Raw genomic sequence first — 21,955 nt, 5'->3', positions numbered from 1 at the left:
AAGCGGAAAAAATATTCCCCAATACAAAATGTCTTGCCAAAAAAACAGTGTAAGTTAAACTCACAACAAGCAGTGAAGAAGGGGGAGTACCCAAAGTTTTATAATAACGTTTTCTTATTCGTGGGCTTAACAACTTTGGGGACTTTTATATTGATTTTTGATTAGTTGGTTCATTAAGTAAGTGTTCAAGCGTTTTAACAACTAATTGTAATCCACATTAAAGATAATTTTGTGTATCAACATTGGGGATGTAAATAGATTTATATGTAATTGTCTTTTACCTTTATATTTATGCAGAACAAGTTTATCTTGTAAAACTAGATTCTGATGAGTCTATAATATCTTATCTCTATTCCCGCGAGTATAGAACATGATCAGACAAGTTTAGAATTCTAGAAAAATCAGTTAGAATAGTTTGTGTGACGCGAATATACAGGTGGTAATTTTAATCAGGGAACTAAAGGGATAAGACAATGGCCGAAAAATTTATGTACACTTATAATGATAATACACAAAATTTCCACTTCTGGAGATTACAATTAGAGGTTGAAATTTATAAGCATTTTCACAATAATGAATCAAACAATCAAAATTTAATAGGCATAGTTCCCAAAGTTGTTGAGCCAATGAATGGAAAACGTTATTAAAAACTTAGGGGACCAGTGTAATAAACAGCCCAATGTCCCCTCCCTTTCTGAGTTTTAATAATAGCCACCAATCTGTGATTAGTATAGGAATGGGGGGGGGGGGGGGTGTTAATTCTTATTAACTCCAAAAGATGAGGGCGTTCACCCTTTTGCTTTTGAATTATAGCGGGTTTTTATTTTTGATTTGAAATGATGAAATTGTTCCAAAATTAATAAAAATATGACACAAATAAAGAAAATAAGATGCCTACTAGAAGGGTGCGAGTGTCTCGCTACATTTAAGAAACTTTTCACGTAAATTATGATAGGTCACATATGCATTAAGGAATGGATGGATGATTGGTCGATGAGTTGATGTACATCCCCAATGATGACACACAAAATTACTTTTTCTGTAGATTACAATAGGTGGTTGAAACGTTTGAATACTTAACTTAATCAACCAACCAATCAACAAAGTTGAAAAGCCATCGAGTAAGCAAACGTTATTATTAATCATTGGGGACTAGTGTAATAAACGACCCAATTTCCTGGCATCCCCCGTAATAAAAATAATATTTATCTTCTTTGCAATTTATTTTTTAGTTTAGAGTACATTAATGACAAATTAAAAAACTGCATTTAATCCATCTTTTTTATACAGAAATATGATTCATACTAAAATTAATTATTAAGTTTTAGTTTTTAGCAACTTTTATTTACACTTTTACTTGTGGATAAGGAAAGGACGTCAAAGCCTTTTATTTTAGAGGAGAAAAATGATGGTTATCAAAGATTTTTTTTGGGGGTAATCTAATGTATTTCCCAAATTTTTAAGGCATCCCCAAATTAATTTAGGGGGAGGGGGTTGGTGTAAACATTCTTATAACATTAGGACGAGGCTTCCACAAAATGATAGGCACACTGTAGAACCTTATTAAAGGATGAACCCCTAAAAATGTTGACTTTTTAAAAGCACTACTAATAAAAACATTAAAAAACAAATAATGTTTTAGGTACTATGTGTCTTACTATATATAAAGAAGGTTTAATACTTCCTAATGTATAAAATAAAAAGGTATCATTATAATATTCAATACAAACATTTAATAGTTTTTATATTATGGACAGCTTTCTGAGGATAAATTAATACAAAATTATAAGATTTAAACCAGTTATGTAAGCCCTAAGGGGCCGGAGTCCCGGACTAACAAAACTAGTTTTAATTTTATGATTTTTATTTTAATATTCGTGGAAAATTGTCTGTAAAACGATATCATTTATGATTTTTCAGTATGGCTGAGAACCGGTTCTAATCCAGTGAATTTCAATCGGTTTCGAAGCCACAACTGAAATTGTTTTCCAATAGTTAAGATAAACCAAATTTAACTAAAGCAAAAATTATAAGGAACATATTCAAGGACGTCCAAACTTTTTATTTTGAGGATTGTGAAATAAGAGGTGGGTAAAATGAGGGGTTTCAAAGTTAGAAGAGGGGTAAAATACCCTTTTCCCACACTTGGACTACTATGAACATATTTTAAACTAAATCTACTAAGCAAAATGAACAAAAAAATATTTAAAAATAATCATGAAATAAAAAAAGCACCGAAATAACTAATAATGCATAGAAAAAATATCTCAGTATTTACGAATCCTTGTAAAAAATATAGGTATAATTATATCTTTGAATCAAATGAGGAACCAGCATAAAATATTCTATAGGTGTACTTTAGGTGAGTTACTCCGAAAAAAATTATTTTAATTAATATCTGTACTTTTTTACAGGTTTTAACATCATCACATCATGTACTTTCCTAGGTAATTTAAATTTAATTTGACAGACTTAATACCTATAAAGGATTTAATACTTTAAAAGTACAATTTGTTTATATTTTGAAATCATTATATAGACAGTTGTCTAGGGATAGCAAAAAAATACGATTAACTTTTGTTTTGTTGGCCCCGAGAGTTGCTCGAGGACCGGGCTAACAAAAAAATAGATTAGTCCATAATTTTTTTTTTCGTGTACAAATATCTAAAATACGATACTTGTTTTTTTAGTATGACTGAAAACCGATTTTTATCCAGCGAAAATAAACAGGAGCCAAGGAGGAGGAGTGGGGGAGGGGGATATAATATAATAAAGTCAAATTAAAAAAAACTTCCTTATTTATTGTACACTTTTGAATACAGGTGCTTGTAGTTACACTATTTACAAATATCAATGAAGCAATTTTTACTAATTATTTTATTTTCAAGTCAAAAAGGAATTTGCAATTAAAAATCAGGGGTCTTAAGGGATAAGACAATGGACGATCAATTGATGTTCATCTACAAAATTACCAATTTAAAAGAAAAAAAATATTGGCTGAAAAGTTTGAACACTGCATGTTAGAAACAACCAATCTTAATTCCATAAATGTAGCCAAAGTTTATGCGGCAAAGAATAATCGTGGTAATAAAACTCTGGGTACCGGTGGAATTTTAAGACCAAAGTCCCACACTCCTGGTGAAATAAAATAACATTGCAATATTACAAACTCCCTTTGTAAACCTGTTGTATGATACAATAATAATGATAAAGTATTTGAGTGTACGTGTGTATAATGTATATTATTATTCTACTAGAATCTTGCTCGTATATAGACAGCTGATACATCATGTTCCCCGTACCCGAGTCTCTTCGCGTGCTTGAAAACCTGAAACATGTCAAACAAAATTAGTTTTCATAGATAAAATAAGGATGACAACATCTATAAGTAGTGAAGCACAAAAGAATTATTTTTTTTTTTCAATTCGGACAAGGAGGTTTAAAGCGCATTTGTTTAAAAATACCTACTAGATCTATTGAAGAAAAAATCACATAACCCATTTTCACCTATTTAATTTTTTTTCATATTTATATTTTGTAGCAGTTATTTTTTTAGGGACGATCCCACTTAGTAATGAACCTTTCATAGACCTATAAAAATCTTAACCGTAAAGGAATCTGCGCACCTGGAATCTAGGAAGAGGCTAGGTAGGTCAAGGAAAAAACCTCAAACCACCCTAAGAGGCTAAGACATTTTAGAAAGCTTTACAACTCATTCGGACTAGCAATTTCTGAGATCTTAATCAACAGACGAAAAAACCTTATTACTTTATAATTAAGAATAAGAGTAGCTAAGCTTTCAAAACTTACCTCGTTGGCTGTGGCAGTTAGAGGTAAAGGCTGTTCCAACTGGTCGCCCATGTTTAAACTCAACTTCAGGTCTTTCTAAACATAAAACAAGTTTCTTTTTTATAAAAAAATGCTCAAATATCTCAGGGAGGGAGGGGACATTGGAATGTAAATATCAAAAGTTTTATAACCACGTTTTTTCATTTGTTGGGTCAAAAATATTGAAATTTGAGTACATCATTTTGATTGATTTGTTCCCAAATAGCAGTGTCTAAATTTTTCCAATAATAATTTCAATCTGCAGAAGGGGTAATTTTAAAACATTTGTCATTTTATCGTCTTATTGCATAAGATACGTAGAATCAACCAAAATATTTGAAATAAAAAATCACAATGAGATAACCCAATATGCATGACTCGTAGATGTATAGCTGTCTACAATCTCTAAACCAACCAAAGTGACAGGTCGGTGGAAATTTCAGGACAGCCTCTAAGGAATTTTGCTATTTTAGAAAATTAATTAGATTTGTACGTACATAACAGTTGTTCCTCAAACTAATTCTTTTTCTCAAAACAAGATTATTTTAATTTAGGGTATCTTCCTCTCCCCCTCTATTACTAACCTGCATATGTTGAAGAGGTTGGTGTGTTGGGAATCCTCCCTCGATAATTGCTTTTCCCTTTTGCAGAATTGCGGGGCAGTTCAGGCCGGTTAATTCTAACACCTGACAACAAAAATCATGTAACAAACAGTTGTAAGTAAATTGTCTTTTAACTTGACAAAATAAAACCTTCCTGGCGTATGATTTTAGGTCAAGTCAATTTGAAAATATAGAAAGAAAAAGGGGGGGCGGATGTGCCACTTTTTGAAACCAAAAGTAAAACGCGCATGATCTCAGCCCATAAAAGAGTTACAGCTCTAAAATTTGGCACAGCAGTTGCTTTTGTGGAGAACAATATGGAACTGTGAAGAAACGGCGGTGAAACTGCCGCTCCCGCCGAAAACCGCCGTTTTCCCGCCGAAATTTTTTTGCCTTTTCTTGCCATAATAGACAATTTTCAATCATCTGAGATAAACTTTTTTTTTCATAAAAATTTCCCTTATATTTTCACTTGACACTTAAAAGATTTTACACTTTTAAATATTTTTAAATATTGACATGTTTGAAATATTGTGAAAGTGTCACGTGAAAATATAAGGGAATTTTTTTATGAAAAAAAAAGTTTATCTTAGATGATTCAAAATTGTCTATTATGGCGAGAAAAGGCAAAAAATTTTGGCGGGAAAACGGCGGTTTTCGGCGGGAGCGGCGGTTCCGCCGCCGTTTCTTCACAGTTCCATATTGTTCTCAACAAAAGCAATTGCTGTGTTAAATTTTAGAGCTGTAACTCTTTTATGGGCTGAGATCATGCGTGTTTTACTTTTGGTTTCAAAAAGTGGCACATCCGCCCCCCCCCCCCCCCCCTTTGTATTAAGGTAGGTCAACAAACACCATACAAATACACTTTGTATTAAAGCCAGGAAAATTAATCTGGATCCGTATCGTATGAATCCGCAAATTTATGGACCATAGACATTTGGATCCGAATTAGTTTTGATTACCTAAATCCGCAATTTTTAGAAAAATTTCCTCAGATTGCCATCTCCGATTTAATCAACATGAAAAATATTAATCTGAATTTGTTTCGGAAAAATTGTCCAAATTTTTTTAGACTAACCGATTATCAGCCTAACCGATTATCAGCCATACTAGTATTATTAGAAAATAAAATAACGCACCTCTAGAACATCTTTCTGTTGAAGGCCAGCCCTGTCTGCAAGAGCCATTCCCTCGGCTAGGCCTGCTAGGGTAACACCAATCATAGTCTAAATAAATATTGATATAAAGTAAGATACATAGCAAGAACCATATTCTTAGACAGGCGAATTAGAGTCAAATCAATGGGTGGGGATACTTATTCATATTATATACAGTATGATCATATATTAGGGTAATGCGGGTGAACTCGGGTGTTTTTTCGGTTTTTTGAAAAAAAATGGGGTACAAAATTATTATTTTTAAATGGGACCAAGACCATAAGAAAGATCTCGGTAAAGTCTAACATGTCCTAAAAGGACGTTATCCTAGGACTTTGGGAAGTTTGTCAAAATTGGAATAAAAAACCGGACCGACTTCGCGCCACCTCGAGGAGAAGTCGGTGGTCCATTTTCAAGCTTCAAAAAACTTATGACATATTGATATTATTACAGCATGCACTAAAGGTTAACGTTGCTAAATGTAATAAAGAGCATGCACAAATTTTTTTTATGAAGATAGGTCAATTTTTTCTACAAAAAAATAAATTTTTCCGAAGTACGCGAAATTTAACTTTTTTATATAGAATTTGTATAAAAGGTAGTATAAAAAAAGCAAAAACAGGCTTCGCCCCGCTTCAGAAAAGGTCAATTTGTGAAAAAAACTATACAAGCTTTTTTAAAGTTTTCAATGGAAATGGATAGCCCGTTAGATGCTTATTAAGTCCCCTGAAGACGTCTACGCTCTAGCTCTCACCAATTTTTGTACAACCCAATCTTTCGCCGACCTTAAAATATTTGTTTTTGTCATACTTTGAGACCCCACAAGTACCCTAAAAATTCATCTCACAAAAATTTTTTTTTATACTATTTTAGTAGGCAATTTAATAACAAACAACTTTGGTTTTTAGATTTTTTCTGTCAGTCGATTAGAACATGGAAAAAATGTCATGTAATGAAAGTGTATCGAAAATTACCGACCCTACTGAAAAAAGTAAATGCTCAAATAAGGTCCATGAAACAGTAAAAATATACCTAAATCTTTTAGATGAAACATATTAGGTACCTACTTAAAATTTTATAACAGAAAGAAATATTTCGTTGTTTTCAACAAATATGCCTTTAAAACCGGTTTTTCCGAAGTACCTTATTTTAGATATTTATAGAACATGACCAATTCAAAGGGTGTGCAAAAATGAGTACATTATTAAAATTAAACTGCGCGGCTTGTGTTAATAGTAGAAAATGTTAAGCATACCGTTAGAACCATCATAACTCTAGTTTTTTGGAAACATAAGAATTTTTTTGTGCTTTTTAGTAGTTTAGAAACTACCTTGAAAAATGTGAGAAAGGTTGAAAAGGGGGACGTAACTGAAGCTTTTTTGATGCTGGGGGGGGGGGTTTTCTCCGGAACCACTTGATGAACCGTGCAAATTTTTTGGACTTAAGCTTTTAGGGGTATGAACATCTTATGGTTTCAAAGTCAACCCCCTACCCCCACCCCCTAGCCCCACGGGGCTCAAAACCCCCCTAAAAATGAACCTAACCTTAATTTTCTCAGGAACAATTTGACCAATAGGGATGATTTCTTAAAACTTAAGCTTTTATGATTATAAACTAGCTTTTGGTTTAGAAGTCACCCCCCTGCCGCCAACTCCTAGCCCTCCGGGGCTCAAAAAAACCCTAAAAATGAACCTAACCTTAATTTTCTCAGAAACCATTCGACCAATAGAGATGATTTCTTAAACTTAAGCCTTTATGGTTATAAACTAGCTTTTGGTATAGAAGTCACCCCCCTGCCGCTAAAACCTAGCCCTCCGGGGATCAAAAAACGACATAAAAATGAACCTAACCTTTATTTTCTCAGAAACCATTTGACCAATAGAAATAATTTTTTTTAATTAAGCTTTTATGGTTCTAAACCAACTACTAGTTTAGAAGTCAACCCCCTGCCACCAACTTCTAGCCCTCCGGGGCTTCAAAAAACCCTAAAAATGAACCTAACCTTAATTTCCTCAGAAACCATTCGACCAATAGAGATGATTTCTTAAACTTAAGCTTTTATGGTTATAAACTAAATTTTGGTTTATAAGTCACCCCTCTGCCGCCAACCCCTGGTCCTCCGGGGCTTCAAAAACCCTAAAAATGAACCTAACCTTAATTTTCTCAGAAAACACTCGACCAATAGAGATGATTTCTTAAACTTAAGCCTTTATGGTTATAAACTAGCTTTTGGTATATAAGTCACCCCCCTGCCGCTAACCACTAGCCCTCCGGGGATCAAAAAAAAACCATAAAAATTAACCTAACCTTTATTTTCTCAGGAACCATTTGACCAATAGAGATGATTTCTTAAACTTAAGTCTTTATGGTTATAAACTAGCTTTTGGTATAGAAGTCACCCCCCTGCCGCTAACCCCTAGCCCTGCGGGGATCAAAAAAAAACCATAAAAATCAAATGAACCTAACCTTTATTTTCTCAGAAACCATTTGACCAATAGAGATGATTTCTTAAACTTAAGCTTTTATGCTTATAAACTAACTTATAGTTTAGAAGTCACCCCCCTGCCGCTAACTCCTGGCCCTCCAGGACTCCAAAAAAACCTTAAAATGAACCTAACCTTAATTTTCTCAGAAACAATTTGATCAATAGGGATGATTGCTTAAACTTAAGCTATATTGCTAATAAACTAACTTCTAGTTTAGAAGTCAACCCCCTGCCTTCAACCCCTAGCCCTCCGGGGCTCAAAAACCCTAAAAATGAACCTAACCTTAATTTTCTCAGAAACCATTTGATCAAAAGATTCTTAAACTTAAGCTTTTATGCTTATAAATTAACTTTTAGTTTAGAATTAAGGTTAGGTTCATTTTTAGAGTTTTTTTGAGCCCCGGAGGGCTAGGGGTTTGCGGCAGGGGGGTGAATTTTAGACTATATTTAGTTTATAAGCATAAAAATATAAGTTTAAGAAATCATCCCTATTGGTCAAATGGTTTCTGAGAAAATTAAGGTTAGGTACATTTTTAGGGGTTTTTTGATCCCCGGAGGGCTAGGGGTTGGCGGCAGGGGGGTGACTTCTATATCAAATTTGGTTTATAACCATAAAAGCTTTAGTTTAAGAAATCATCTCTATTGGTCAAATGGTTTCTGAGAAAATTAAAGTTAGGTTCATTTTTAGGGTTTTTGAAGCTCCGGAGGACTAGGGGTTGGCGGCAGGGGGGTGACTATAATCTAGAAGTTAGTTTATAACCATAAAAGCTTAAGTTTAAGAAATCATCCCTATTGGTCAAATGGTTTCTGAGAAAATTAAGGTTAGGTGCATTTTTAGGGTTTTTTGAGCCCTGGAGGGCTAGGGGTTGACTTATAATCAAGGTGTTAGTTTATAACCATAAAAGCCTAAGTTTAAGAAATCATCCCTATTGGTCAAATGGTTTCTGAGAAAATTAAAGTTAGGTTAATTTTTGGGGTTTTTGAAGCCCCGGAGGGCTAGTGTTATAGTTAGTTTATAAGTTTGGTCGAATGGTTTGTGAGAAAATTAAAGTTAGATTCATTTTTAGGGTTTTTTGGAGCCCCGGAGGGCTAGAAGTTGGCGGCAGGGGGTTGACTTATAATCTAGGAGTTAGTTTATAATCATAAAAGCTTAAGTTTAAGAAATCATCCCTATTGGTCAAATGGTTTCAGAGAAAATTAAGGTTAGGTTCATTTTTAGGATTTTTTTGAGCCCCGGAGGGCTAGGGGTTGGCGGCAGGGGGTGACTTATAATCTAGAAGTTATTTTATAACCATAAAAGCTTAAGTTTAAGAAATCATCCCTATTGGTCAAATGATTTCTGAGAAAATTAAAGTTAGGTTAATTTTTAGGGTTTTTTTGGAGCCCCGGAGGGCTAGAGATTGGAGGCAGGGGGGTGACTTATAAACCAAAATTTAGTTTATAACCATAAAAGCTTAAGTTTAAGAAATCAACTCTATTGGTCAAATGGTTTCAGAGAAAATTAAGGTTAGGTTCATTTTTAGGATTTTTTTGAGCCCCGGAGGGCTAGGGGTTGGTGGCAGGGGGGTGACTTATAATCTAGAAGTTAGTTTATAACCATAAAAGCTTAAGTTAAAGAAATCATCCCTATTGGTCAAATGGTTTCTGAGAAAATTAAGGTTAGGTTCATTTTTAGGGGGGGTTTTGAGCCCCGGGGGGCTAGGGGGTGGTGGTAGGGGGTTGACTTTGAAACCATAAGATGTTCATACCCCTAAAAGCTTAAGTCCAAAAAATTTGCACGGTTCATCAAGTAGTTCTGGAGAAAACCCCCCCCCCAGCATCAAAAAAGCTTCAGTTACGTCCCCCTTATACCTGGAGGACCAAGTTCATTTTACTGGCATTTCCAACCTCGCCAAGGTAGAAACTGTTCTTTCCCATGGCCTAAACAGAAAAAAATATTTACTTTGAATAAAGAGCAATAAACTAATATTATCTCCTAATGTTTGATGATTTGCAGTCAACGAGAAAGGGACGCTTTTCCTTAAGATGCCTAGCGAGCACAAACATTCTCTCCCATTGTTTTTTAAAATGAACTAAATAAAGGAGAGGATTTTTATATGCTTAATCTTTGGGAGGCATTAATTCTGCAGGGGTACCTTGTACACGATATTGACTAACCTAAAGCAAAACACACAAAAAATCCTCTGAAATTATTTTACTAGGTAATAAGTGGTAGTTGTCTAAATATCGATTTGACCAGGTATAAAAATTAGGGATGGGAATCCGTCGAATTTTTGGGCCGGATTCGGATTCCGGATTCTGAAGGAATCCGTCAAAAAAAGTGACGGATTCTTGCGGATTCCGGATTCTTATTTTTGGCGGATTCCGGATTCGGATTCCGGATTCTAGCAGTATTTTAAAAGGCCGTCCGTCACAGAGGGATAGCTTTTTTCGTTAATTTATCACTATGTTACTTGGTTGAAGCCTTGATTTGTTTAAAGTGTTGACTTCCAGCATAACTAAAACATTTACATCACATTAGTAAATTTAAAAATTTAAGTGCTACGTATGTCCTAAAAATGTGCTTGGTATTTTCTAACCTATTTAAATTAAATTTAGCCTACCAATTTAGAATCCGGAATCCGCTATAAAAAACGGATTCCGGATCCGGATTCGGATTCCAAAATTGGCCAAAAATTGGGCGGATTCCGGATTCGGATTCCGGATCCGGATTCCCATCACTAATAAAAATATTATAAACAATCGATCATTTATCTTTTATAGAAACTGGATTGACAGTCAAATAAAATTCTGTCCACAGCAAACCAGGACAACGAGGATACTAAATGATTCTATCTTCCTATCCTACAATTTATCTGAATCCACATTTATCTATCTGGCTACAGAGTGAACTATATATTTTATATCTTACAATTTATCTGAATCCAGATTTATCTATGTGGCTACAAATTGAACTATCTATCAATATAACTGGAAACAGGATTTATCAGATGTTAAACAAGCTTCTGTCGCCAAAAACCTAAACCATCTTAGGTCTTGAATGTTTCTATACACTTTCTTATCGTACAATTTATCTCCTTATATCTTGGTCTATTTGTCTATCTATACCTGGAAACAGGATTGGCAGTCATCGAACAAGCTTCTGTCGCCAGCAACTAGGACAACTAAGGTTCCATCCTGTGCCTGGCCTTTGCTTCCTTGGATCTAAAATAGAACAAGATTAGATTTTATGAAAACTAATGCCTTTTAAAAGTTTAGACATTTTTTATTACTCCTAATTTTTTTGTAATTGCTTTAAGAACTATTAATGTGTGAAACAAGAACATACAGACACACTTTTAGGAGAGCACTATTTTGGAGATCTTGAGGCCATTCAAATGACGGAATTAGTGGAAGAATTTAAAACTGTGAAAAGGTAAGACAAATTTACATAGCTACATGATTGGCTTTTTCCTTCATATCTCAAATGGACCACAGAAAACTTTATGGAATTTTGAAGCTTAAGTTAAGTTAAGCTAAGCTAGGTTAAGCAAGAGTTGGAAAAGTCCATTTAATCAATTTGTAGGTTTAAATGACATCAACCTTAACAAATCCGTTTGAAGGATAAAAAATAATTTAAATAGGCTAATATCAGAGGTAATAACGTAGTGCAGGACAGAAAATAACAATAATATTCACCTGTGCTTCGAGATATCTGCCTCCTTTTAATGAGATGGCTTCGGCGATGTCTTGGCTGGTATCACTATCTATACTTGTCATCTCGACATATCCCTAGATAGACAGATAATTGGTTATCCAGTAATATCCCTGGATAGATAGATAATTAAGATAACCAGTAATATCCTGGCTACTTTACTAACTATACTTGTCGTCACCTATACATATCCCAAGATAGATAGACAATTAGATATCCAGCAATATACTGGCTGGTATCCATCAATACCTGTCATCTCTAAATATTCCTAGATAGATAGATTTATGATAAATAACTAGTAATATTTCATTATATGCTTTCACATCCTTTAAATTTAGAAGCGCAGCTGCTCTATATTTTCCTTCTTATTTCCTTACATCAGTTTGTCTGTCAAATTCAAAGTCTGTATAGTAATTATAAGGGTTCACTGCAAATAAAGAGCAATGACTCGACACAGCACCTAAAATAATGTGCATTTTTAACTATTAAATTAGATTTACTTTTTATATATTTTTACTAAATGATGAGACATAAACAAACACACGCGAGCAAATATGAGCAAATCTTAGATAATCTATTTATATCTTATTATCACAAGGATTTGGATTTACATATACAAACATTATACAGTAACATATATCTTGAGGACTTCACAAGATTTTCCAATTTAACTTCACTATTAACTGTTTCTAATTGTAAGCAATGAAAAAATTGCTTAAGCTGCACAAATAATGGACAAAAATTTTCCTTGTTAAAATGAATATTTACCTTTGTGGTATTAATTTCTTGCAACACGCCGCAATTTCCGAAGACAAGCTCCTTTGCAGACTGAGGATCAGACACACAGCTAAATAAAATAGTTTTAGTCAGGGGAGGGTAGGGGACATTGGGTTGGACATTAAACGTGTCCCTAAGTTACATAAAAGAATTTTCTTATTCATTGGCTTAACAACTTTGGAGACTTTAATTAAAGTTTGATTGGTTGGTTCATTTAGTTGTGGTGTCCAAATATTTCAGTAATGGTAATCTTGAGAAGGGGTAATGTTGTGCAAGGGGGAGGGGGGGTTGTCTTTCTCTTGCGGACCTAAACTTAACATAATAAAACCTATCCTAACATACAGTAAAAAATAATTTCTAAATTATTGGTTGCGGGTTTTCTGTGTTCGACAATGCTTTGTGAGAGAAAACACCAAATTATCTATCAATAATTGAGCTGTGTGTTTTCTTTGGTTAGTCTCTTTTCAACAACGTTGCCGTGTATTATTCCACATCAATAATTTCTAAGTTACCTAAATGTAATATCACATTCTGCAATGACGTCACTAGGTGTAAGAGCCTCCTTAGCACCTGTATGTATCTATCTATCATATATATATATATATATTACCTAAATGTAATATCACATTCTGCAATGACGTCACTAGGTGTAAGAGCCTCCTTAGCACCGGCCTCCACGAAATCTTTCACCTACAAATAATGATAATACATGTTTTCATTCTTAGTAGCGAAGCTACTCTAGTTCACTTTGACTGCATGTCAATAACGCTATGGTATAAATGCAGGGGTGTATATTCTACATGGGATCCCCGGCTCAGGGGGGGGGGGGGGAATAAAAAATAAGTGGTTGGAGGGAAAAAAAATGTAAAAATTAAGAAAACTGAAAACATTTTTTCCATTTTCCCCCTCCTTGGTGTAAAAAACTAAAAAAAATGTGTGGTAGGGGGGATATAATAAATAAAATATGGAGTTCTTTAAATATTTTTCCATTTTCCCCCTACTTGGTGAGAAAAAACTAGGGGGGGGGGGGGGAAAAACAAAAAAAATTTTAGCCGGGAAAAAAAAATAAATCTTGTGCAGAATATACACCACTGTATAAATGTAAATTTCCTGGCTGCTAATTAAGACAAGAATCTACAATTTTCAGGGACAATAATACTCCCCATACAATTTTTTCAAAACAAAAATAAATGTTTGAATGAGGGGGGGGGGGGCAACTAAAAATCTTGTATCGAAGTCCCTAGAGGCTATTGACGAAACTTTAAATTCCTAGATTTAATAAGAAACTATTATAAAATTGGCCCAAGTAATAACGAAGAAAATGTAAGGAGAAGGACTCATTAAGAAGTTACTTTCTTACGAGTTGAAATTAAATTAGGTACATTTCATTTGAAAGTTGCATACAAATTCACAGTTTTACGTTGATCGTGCGATTCTGTCATCTACCTCACCTTTTCTGTTGTTCTATTCCAAACAGTGACGTTGTGTCCAGAGTTTAGAAGATTCTTCACCATACCAGAACCCATAATACCTAGTATAAATAGCCAATTTGGATTATTTCTATATATGTAACAGAATGACTGTAAGACTAAGTCTTCCTGTCTGTGTTTAACAAAGTATCTCGCTAACCGCAGCACCGATATGGTTCTCCTTTACAGTGAAGCTTCTTACAAGTTATTTTAAACCCAAGCATAGAACCCCCCCCCCCCCGGTCAAAGGAGGGGGAATATTTTGAAATATTTAGTTAAAAAGTAAGGATAATTTTTTACTGGTCTACTTTTAGTCTGGCTAGGTACGAAAAAAAAACTCACTTCCTTATTTTCAGTGATCGATAAACAATTTGAGGGAAAGGACTGAGTTGCTTGCCTCGCCCCTAACTCTTACCTAATCCTAAGAATCCAAAGTTAAGCTTGCTGGGCTGAATATCTTTTTCTCTCAGGGTCTGAGAACTTGTCACTAAATCCATACCTATAATATTTTGTTGGATTAAGATAAGGATTCCTAGGATAACGAGGTATAGTATTACAAGCAAAGTATCTCTATAATCAAGTCCTAAAAATGTAAGCACGTAAATATGTCTGAGAACTTGTCACTAAATTATACCCAAACTATTTTACAATATTAAGTTTCATTAATTCTTATAAGCGAACCTTTATATAGTAGGGTCTGTCCGTATGTCCGTAATGGATGGCTCTTAAAGTTAATATTAGCATGTAATAAATGTCCTATCAAATTTCAAACTTTGAATGACGATTCCTGTAACATTTAGATATGATTTAGAAAGCGTAACACAACTCTATATTCTATAATCATATAATCATTACGTATGTCATTGTCCATTTAAAACAGACTGACATAAATATTTTAACAACAAAATTGGGAACGAATTGAAAGGTCTTTGATTTTTGCCACAAATTTTTATTTGATTTGGGAAAACTCCTTAATAGGTAAGAGGCTTCCATTAATTTGTTAGATGTAAGTAATTCCTAGACAAAAGGATGTTTTAACTTTTATAGATATTTCTATTTATCGGTTTGATGCAGCTCATACCAATAACGAAATTAATTCGGGAAAAAATCACGAAACCTATACGTGTTTTTCAGCTGTCGTTGGGGGGCAACACATCGTAAAATTGACGACCTCTCCATTTGCCCCCCAAATATTATTTTAGATTTAATTCCCTTGTTGGTTATACCTTATTCCTGGGTTTGATGTAATCATCCTACTAAAATAAACCTTACCAACAGTAGGACTGGCTGGTCTGGCGGCCATGGCATTTGGTCGGTCAAGAAGATTTGATACTGAGGGTTTCTTACTGTATTGTACCTAAAATGAGTAATTTGTCAAGCAACTTTCCTTTGGTTTGTTAGGAGGTAGATTAGAACTCTACCTATCAAGCTACTTTAATAATGCTTTCCCTCGACTAAGCTCCTCGTTTATATGTGAGAGCTATTAATTATGGCAGCTTCATATGGAACACCTGCCAAAATCTCTAGGCCAGGGTGATTTAATATTCGAGTTGCTTTCACGAGAATTGCGGATCAGCTTGAATGTAACAAGGAATGCAGTCAGTTGTGCGCAAAGCTTACTAATCTTAGATTGGCCAAAAGGCTTTTCAAATTCAGTACATCTGAGGTGGATTCTTTAAAAAAATTTGCCCCACTAATCGCTTAGTGGGGCAAAATTTTTTCGTGAAAAATCCACCAAAATCACATTAAAAATCTACAAAATTAAACAAAATCATAGAAGGGTTATTAACAGTGTTCTGGAGCCGGAGCCGGAGCCGGAGCCGGGAGCAGCAACATTTTTGGTGGAGCCGGAGCCGGATCCGGAGCCGTATTTTTCGTTAAAAACGGCTCCGGCTCCGGACTAGCTAAAAATGATTTTTTAAAGTAATATTATAATTTGGCAACGGTCTATTTCAATATAATAAACTGAAAAATTATTGTTTCTTGACAAATAGACACACATCCTTCTATTTTTACATAGCTTTAATCAAATAAAAGCAAAATATTTTATATTATTTATTTTATTTTATCAAATTCAATAATGAAAAAAAATTGATATATTAATTTTAAGGTAGGAGCCGGAGCCGGAGCTGGAGCCGGAGCCGGGAGCCGTATTTCCAAATACGGCTCCGCGGAGCCGGAGCCGGAGCCGGAGCCGCATCAAAATTATACGGCTCCGGCACGCTGGTTATTAACATAAGATTTTATTTAATTATTGTAGATTTTTTATGTGATTTTGGAGGATTTTTCACGAAAACAATTTTGCCCCACTAAGCGATTAGTGGGACAATTTTTTTTAAAGAATCCACCTCTGAATTCTAACTTCCGTTCAGAGTATCAGAGCGTCAAACAGATTTTTATACATTTGATGCAATATGCTACACTTTTCACAGGAAAAATATCCTCGTTATTAAAACAATTAAAACGTTACCGGACTAGCGTCTCGTTCTTCGTCCATTTTCAAATGTTTAGCCTCTTTCCTTCCCCGTTTCTTTGCCGTGGAGCTTGATGCTGGTCCACTGGCCGTACTACCACTTCCTTCGCTGGCGTTCCTCTTACGCCCACCCTAAAAAATATTATTCAATAGTTATTTATCGCATGGTATTATAGACAGCTTTCCGCGGATATTAACGAGAAGAAATATAAGATTAAAACCAGTTTTGTTAAACCCGAGGAGCCGAGGCCTTGGCTAATAATACTGGTAGGTACAGATTTTATGATTTTCATTTTAATATTCGTGACAAATTGTCTGTACTACAATGCTATACATGATTTTTCAGCATGGGTGAGAACCGGTTCTAATCCAGCGGATATAATCGGTTTCGAAGCCATGCTGGAAAACTAACTATTTTGCAACATAAATTTTTTCTCTCAGTATATTGAGTACTATAATATGTCGTTTAATTGTATTGAAACTTGAAAGTGTTGCCAAAGTAACCCTATGTTTATTCAGGGATGTAAAGGGATAAGACAATGACCGAGAAATGATCCACATCCCCAATAATGATACAAAATATAAACCATTTACAAAATTACAATAAGTAGTTGAAACGTTTGGACACATAACTTCATGAACCAACAAATTAAAAGTCAATACATGTCCCCATAGATCTTTAAACAACGGATATAAAACTTTTGGGACTGGTGTAATAAACAGCCCAAAGTCTCCTCTCTCCCTGATGTTTATTAGTGCAGTGTTCGTTTGTTCATCTGATTTAATGAGCTACTTGTTAAAATATTAAGTTTTCACCTCTTTCTTGGCAGATTTCTTTGTTGATTTGTCCCCAGCACCAGAAAGTAAAGCATCAAATTCGCTATCTTCGTCCTTCATTTTAGACGGACTGCTGGCTCCCTAGATAAAACAAATATTTATACAGATAGTTTAATTCCTTTCGAGAAACAAAATGTAGTAACCGAATACTTTTTAAGGTAGTTAGTTCGAAAAGCAAGTTTTTTTCTGTTTTGAAAAATTTAAAGAGTTGTTACTAAGTCAAATAACCACATTGTTAAGGCGGGGACAATCTAGAATACTAATCTTTAAAATTAAGTTTGTTGTTAGTAATAAATGTTTTATATGTTCTTGAATGTTTAAATGGGGACAGGACAATGGATGATGAACAAAATTATTCATCTGGTATATTCATGTTTTTTGGAGGAAAGTTAAAAATAAGTTTTTGGTGTATGATTAATCTAATGTCCATTGTCCCATCTCTCAGGATTTAAATGTAATGCACATACCGTGGATTGTCCTGGGAGAACACGGTCAATTAAATACTTCTCTACCTCGGCCAAGGCCTGAAATCAGATAAATAATGTTTTCGTTATTGTTTTTCTGACTCTGGTTATGAATATTAATAGCATATGTGTGTGGATATTACAGGGGAAAAATTGTCAATTTAGGTTGCTTACATGGACATCATTTGTTGGTCAGTTAGTTTACCCAGTAGGAGGGAAGTGAAGGGGGTAAAGGTGGACGATGGAGGGGATCGTTAATTCAGCCAGCTACAAGTTTCACTTTATTTAAGTACATGATAATCTGATATAAGATCCAGGTAATAATATCCATGATTATGAAGTTTAATTGTTTTTTATTTTTATGAAAAGCACAACAAAAGTAAATCCAAACTAAGTATGTAACTAATATTTAATGAAATGCTACAATAAATCTAAAACACAAACAAGAAATATGACACACACTGATGGAAGCAGATCTGTAGGTAAAATAGTTTTTATTCTGAGTGCAATATCCCTGTTCTTTTATATAATTGAAAACCATCTGCACTAACCTGAACCATAGCTTTGCTCTTTTTATCTTTTGTTAAAGTTTCTCTGTATTCTTCGTAAGGTTTCATACTTGTTTCTTCGATCCAGGCAAAGTCTGTTTTTGAAATAATAAGTAATAATTCAATTTATCTAAAGCTAGTGGCTACGCCGATTGGGCCTCTGGGGGCATTAAACGAGGGTTAAGACGACTCTCTAATTTCCATAGTATATCTTAAAGAAAAATAACAATTATTCCAGGGGAGGGGGGGGGGGGGAAGACAGACAAACATCCTATTACATTTAAATCAAGATCAACTGAACAAAATTTGTTGAAAAGAAATAAGTCACATGCTAAATGATCTAGGTATATATATATCTCATAGGCCGTGAAATAGTGGATACTTGGTAGTTATTTGATTTTATAAAAGGAAAATTATAACATATTATTTCCTTTAGTTCCAAAAAAGTTTACACAGTGCATAGCTTTTTTGATGGCAGGTCTCTTCACCTAAAACAATACATGTTTTATGAATTTGAGGAAGTAAACAATGTTTTGGGGTGATTCTTAAAGATAAATGTTTGAAATTTTTCGTTAAGATTCTTAAGATAAATGCTTATAATTGCATTTACCTGTCTTCCTATTTGCCTTAAAATAGTTCTACAAATTAAATACCTGTATTTGGAGTTTCGCTAGGTACTTATGACATAGGCATCCTTGTTATCATAAGTTGTAACAGTTAATTCTACAACTCCAGGCAATGGGAAGTAACCTATAATCTTACCTCAGTTTTACTTTGGACGAATGGAGGAAATCCCGATTTATCTTAACAGGGCCGGGGGGGAAATGCTACAACTCTCAACACAGACTACAGGGGGGATTTCTTTATATTACCTCAGAAGGGGGAAGTACTACTACTCCAGGCCAGGGAGAGAAACCCTTCATCTTGGCCCACACGGGGTCTCCTATACGAAACTTCAGCTGGTCAGAAGACATTCTGTTCTTAAGATTGTCTGAAATTTAAAAGCATTATAACAGCGAGATTGATATCAAACGTTGAGGTACACTACATAATCACATATATTGTAAATAGGAGAATTGTTTTAATCAATTTATATATTTCAGACTTTTAATTTCATATTTTATATAAGGAATTTTCTATTTTAGTCAGACACGCGTGACACATATTTAAATAATTAAACCTAATAAATTTGTTTAAAAAATAAATATGTGCAGCCTTAACAAGAACACAAAGGAGCTAGATATATTCACAATCGACTTGTTAAGATAAAGAAATCAGATTTTAAGGTGGCAGAGCTAAATAAACTGTTAATAGTTTACCTAACTTTTGAAGGTCTTGGAATTTACAAGTTTTTGAACGAAAAGAATTTAAATTTGTGCTTAAACTAAAATTTAATTTTTACAGAAAAAGTACCCAATTTAAATAAAAATAAACAATTTTGAAACCACTTTTTAGAAGAATCATAAATAAATTCAAATAATTTTAATATTTACGAACAAATATTGACTTTTGACTTCTCCCATTTTAACTTTTTAAGGCAAATAAATAAACGGAGCGGCGTCTGTTCCTTCGAATTTCTGTCTTAATTCTTCTTTGACAAAAATTCCTATTCTAAAGCCGAAAAAAATATAATTATTCTACCGTTTAAATTAGATTTCAAAGGAAAATTTATTTCTTTAATTTATAAAACTAATTATTTAAAACTTACCAATAACAAAATCATAACCATTTTGTCCAACATTCTGAAGGAATTTTTATGTAGAGAACAACTGTAGAAATTATGAACCGAACGATATTTACCGCGGCATTCTCTGGGGTCGACTTAAAATCCGCGAACATAATTATGGCAACTTGCCAAAATAATTATTAAAAACATTTTGAAATAGGAGGGGAGGGGGCGTTGGAATTTAAATTGTGTGGTACCCAAAATTTGTATAGGTCTATTCTTCGCTTGTTTGAAAATTTTGGTATTTTCATCAAATTTAGATTGGTTGGTACAAACTTTCAAGCGTCCAAACCTTCCCACTAATTGTTTTTAAAAACTATTTATTTTTTATCTCTGATTTAAAGTTGTGGTCATATTTAGGGTTGCCTAACAAACGATCATAAAACATTATTTAAATATAAATTTATTAAAAATTTTAAAAAATATGTCTTTGAAATTTACTACTTAAACTGTATTTCCATTTAACAAATATGAATTATACTCGAAAAATATAAAATTATAAAAGTTGGCAGCTCTGGTTAGTTATTTTCAACTCTGCTTCAAGGGAAGTGTCGCATGTGATGATGTGAAATTCGTCTGCTATAGAATTATTTAGTTAACAAAAAACAATGTAGAACTTAAGAATAACAAAATTCTTTTTTATGTTGAATTAAGTTGATATTTATTTTTTTATGTAATTTGATGAAAAATACTTATTTTAAATTTAACATTATGTGAATTTTTAAAATGTCAAAAAAATGGTTTAAAAAATTTTTGATTGACAAATTAAAACATGAATTTGTACTTTTCACATGGTTGTTTTATTGTGGTTTCAATTACGTAGTATATTAGTAAAAATCGTAGGTGTCATAATTCCAGTTTATTATAATGAAATAGTTCTACCCCATGTTGTTTTATTAGTATATAGCGAAGCATACTCTAATTCACTTTGTCCGTCATTCAGGCGCGCAGAACATGCATAATAGATATAATGGGGGAAAATGTGATTTTCTCCATTGCTATCAAAGAATGACAGCTGTGTAATCTTCTGTCTCAACCATGACACTTTGGTTGAGCTTGACTTCCGAATTAGCGGGAAGTTCACGAGATCAGTTGGCGAACATACAAACCCCCAATACCAGGAACCATCAAGTTTCAACAGCAGGTTTGAATATAGATTTATTGATGAAATTATTTCAAAGACCTGAAATTACAATATCAATTAGTTCATAATTCCAGTTATTTATAACCACGTAATCTTATTTGCTTTTTAAAAATCATTTTTCTCTACGGTAAAAATCTTTGGAAACTTTGGCTTTAAAGGAAAATTATTTGGTTTAATAAATCATTGTTAAATGCAAAAATAAAGGCACATAAAAATTACTAAAACATATATTAATCATAATTAAGTTTCATGCTTAGCTGGCTAAAGCCTTTTTAAAACTACATATAATCGTCCTATACACCATACTTCCCAATAAAATTAACAAATTCTACCTGAAGCTCTTATGGTTTCAAATCCCTGATATACTAGGGTCGTTCACACACAATGAGACCAATGATAGGCCCAATTTTGTTCTCCGAAATCTTCACACTCTCATATCTCATTCAAAAGTAAAGAACGTGCGCATCATAATAAACAAAACAATCCATGCCGCGCCACATTATGAAAGGAAAGCCATAAAAAGACGACATTTGCGCTTGGTTTTCTAGGATTAATGATAAGGAATTAATTTCGTACTTGATAAACACAAAGCTTCCTCGAAAAGAGGTTAAGACACACCCCCCGTTTGAAAGTCAAATTAACTTCCTTAACGAGATTCAAGGTTTTTTTTTTTTTTGCGCTGAGCACTAGCAACATTTCTCACTAAACTCAACTCACCATAATCACATGAGAATGGCCACATCCCGAAAAC

The 21,955-nt window shown here is 33.8% G+C and overlaps 1 protein-coding gene across 2 annotated transcripts; it reads right to left on the bottom strand.

Annotated features, from left to right (window-relative positions):
* Positions 1-1,204: 1,204 nt before the first annotated feature.
* Positions 1,205-19,340, bottom strand: LOC145306402 (cytokine-like nuclear factor N-PAC). Of its 2 annotated transcripts, XM_080148494.1 has the most exons (20): positions 19,207-19,340; positions 18,767-18,822; positions 18,338-18,431; positions 17,790-17,846; positions 17,302-17,403; positions 16,483-16,617; positions 15,285-15,369; positions 14,428-14,511; positions 13,995-14,074; positions 13,154-13,233; positions 12,535-12,613; positions 11,751-11,843; positions 11,181-11,276; positions 9,924-9,992; positions 5,570-5,656; positions 4,413-4,514; positions 3,811-3,885; positions 3,184-3,328; positions 2,182-2,868; positions 1,205-1,938 (listed from the first exon to the last, which is right to left on the bottom strand). In XM_080148494.1, the coding sequence occupies exons 1-18, from the start codon at positions 19,306-19,308 to the stop codon at positions 3,254-3,256; spliced, it is 1,551 nt and encodes a 516-aa protein (XP_080004620.1). In that variant the 5' UTR covers positions 19,309-19,340; the 3' UTR covers positions 1,205-1,938; positions 2,182-2,868; positions 3,184-3,253. The 2 variants fall into 2 exon arrangements, with proteins under 2 accessions (XP_080004620.1, XP_080004621.1); XM_080148495.1 differs by lacking the exon at positions 2,182-2,868 and having other exon boundaries at positions 1,205-1,889.
* Between the last annotated feature and the right edge of the window lie 2,615 nt (positions 19,341-21,955).

This window comes from Acartia tonsa, chromosome 14, assembly GCF_053477335.1.
Source record: "Acartia tonsa isolate MP-2025a chromosome 14, ASM5347733v1, whole genome shotgun sequence".
NCBI classification, from domain to species: domain Eukaryota; kingdom Metazoa; phylum Arthropoda; class Copepoda; order Calanoida; family Acartiidae; genus Acartia; species Acartia tonsa.
This window is presented reverse-complemented; position numbering and strand designations above follow the sequence as displayed.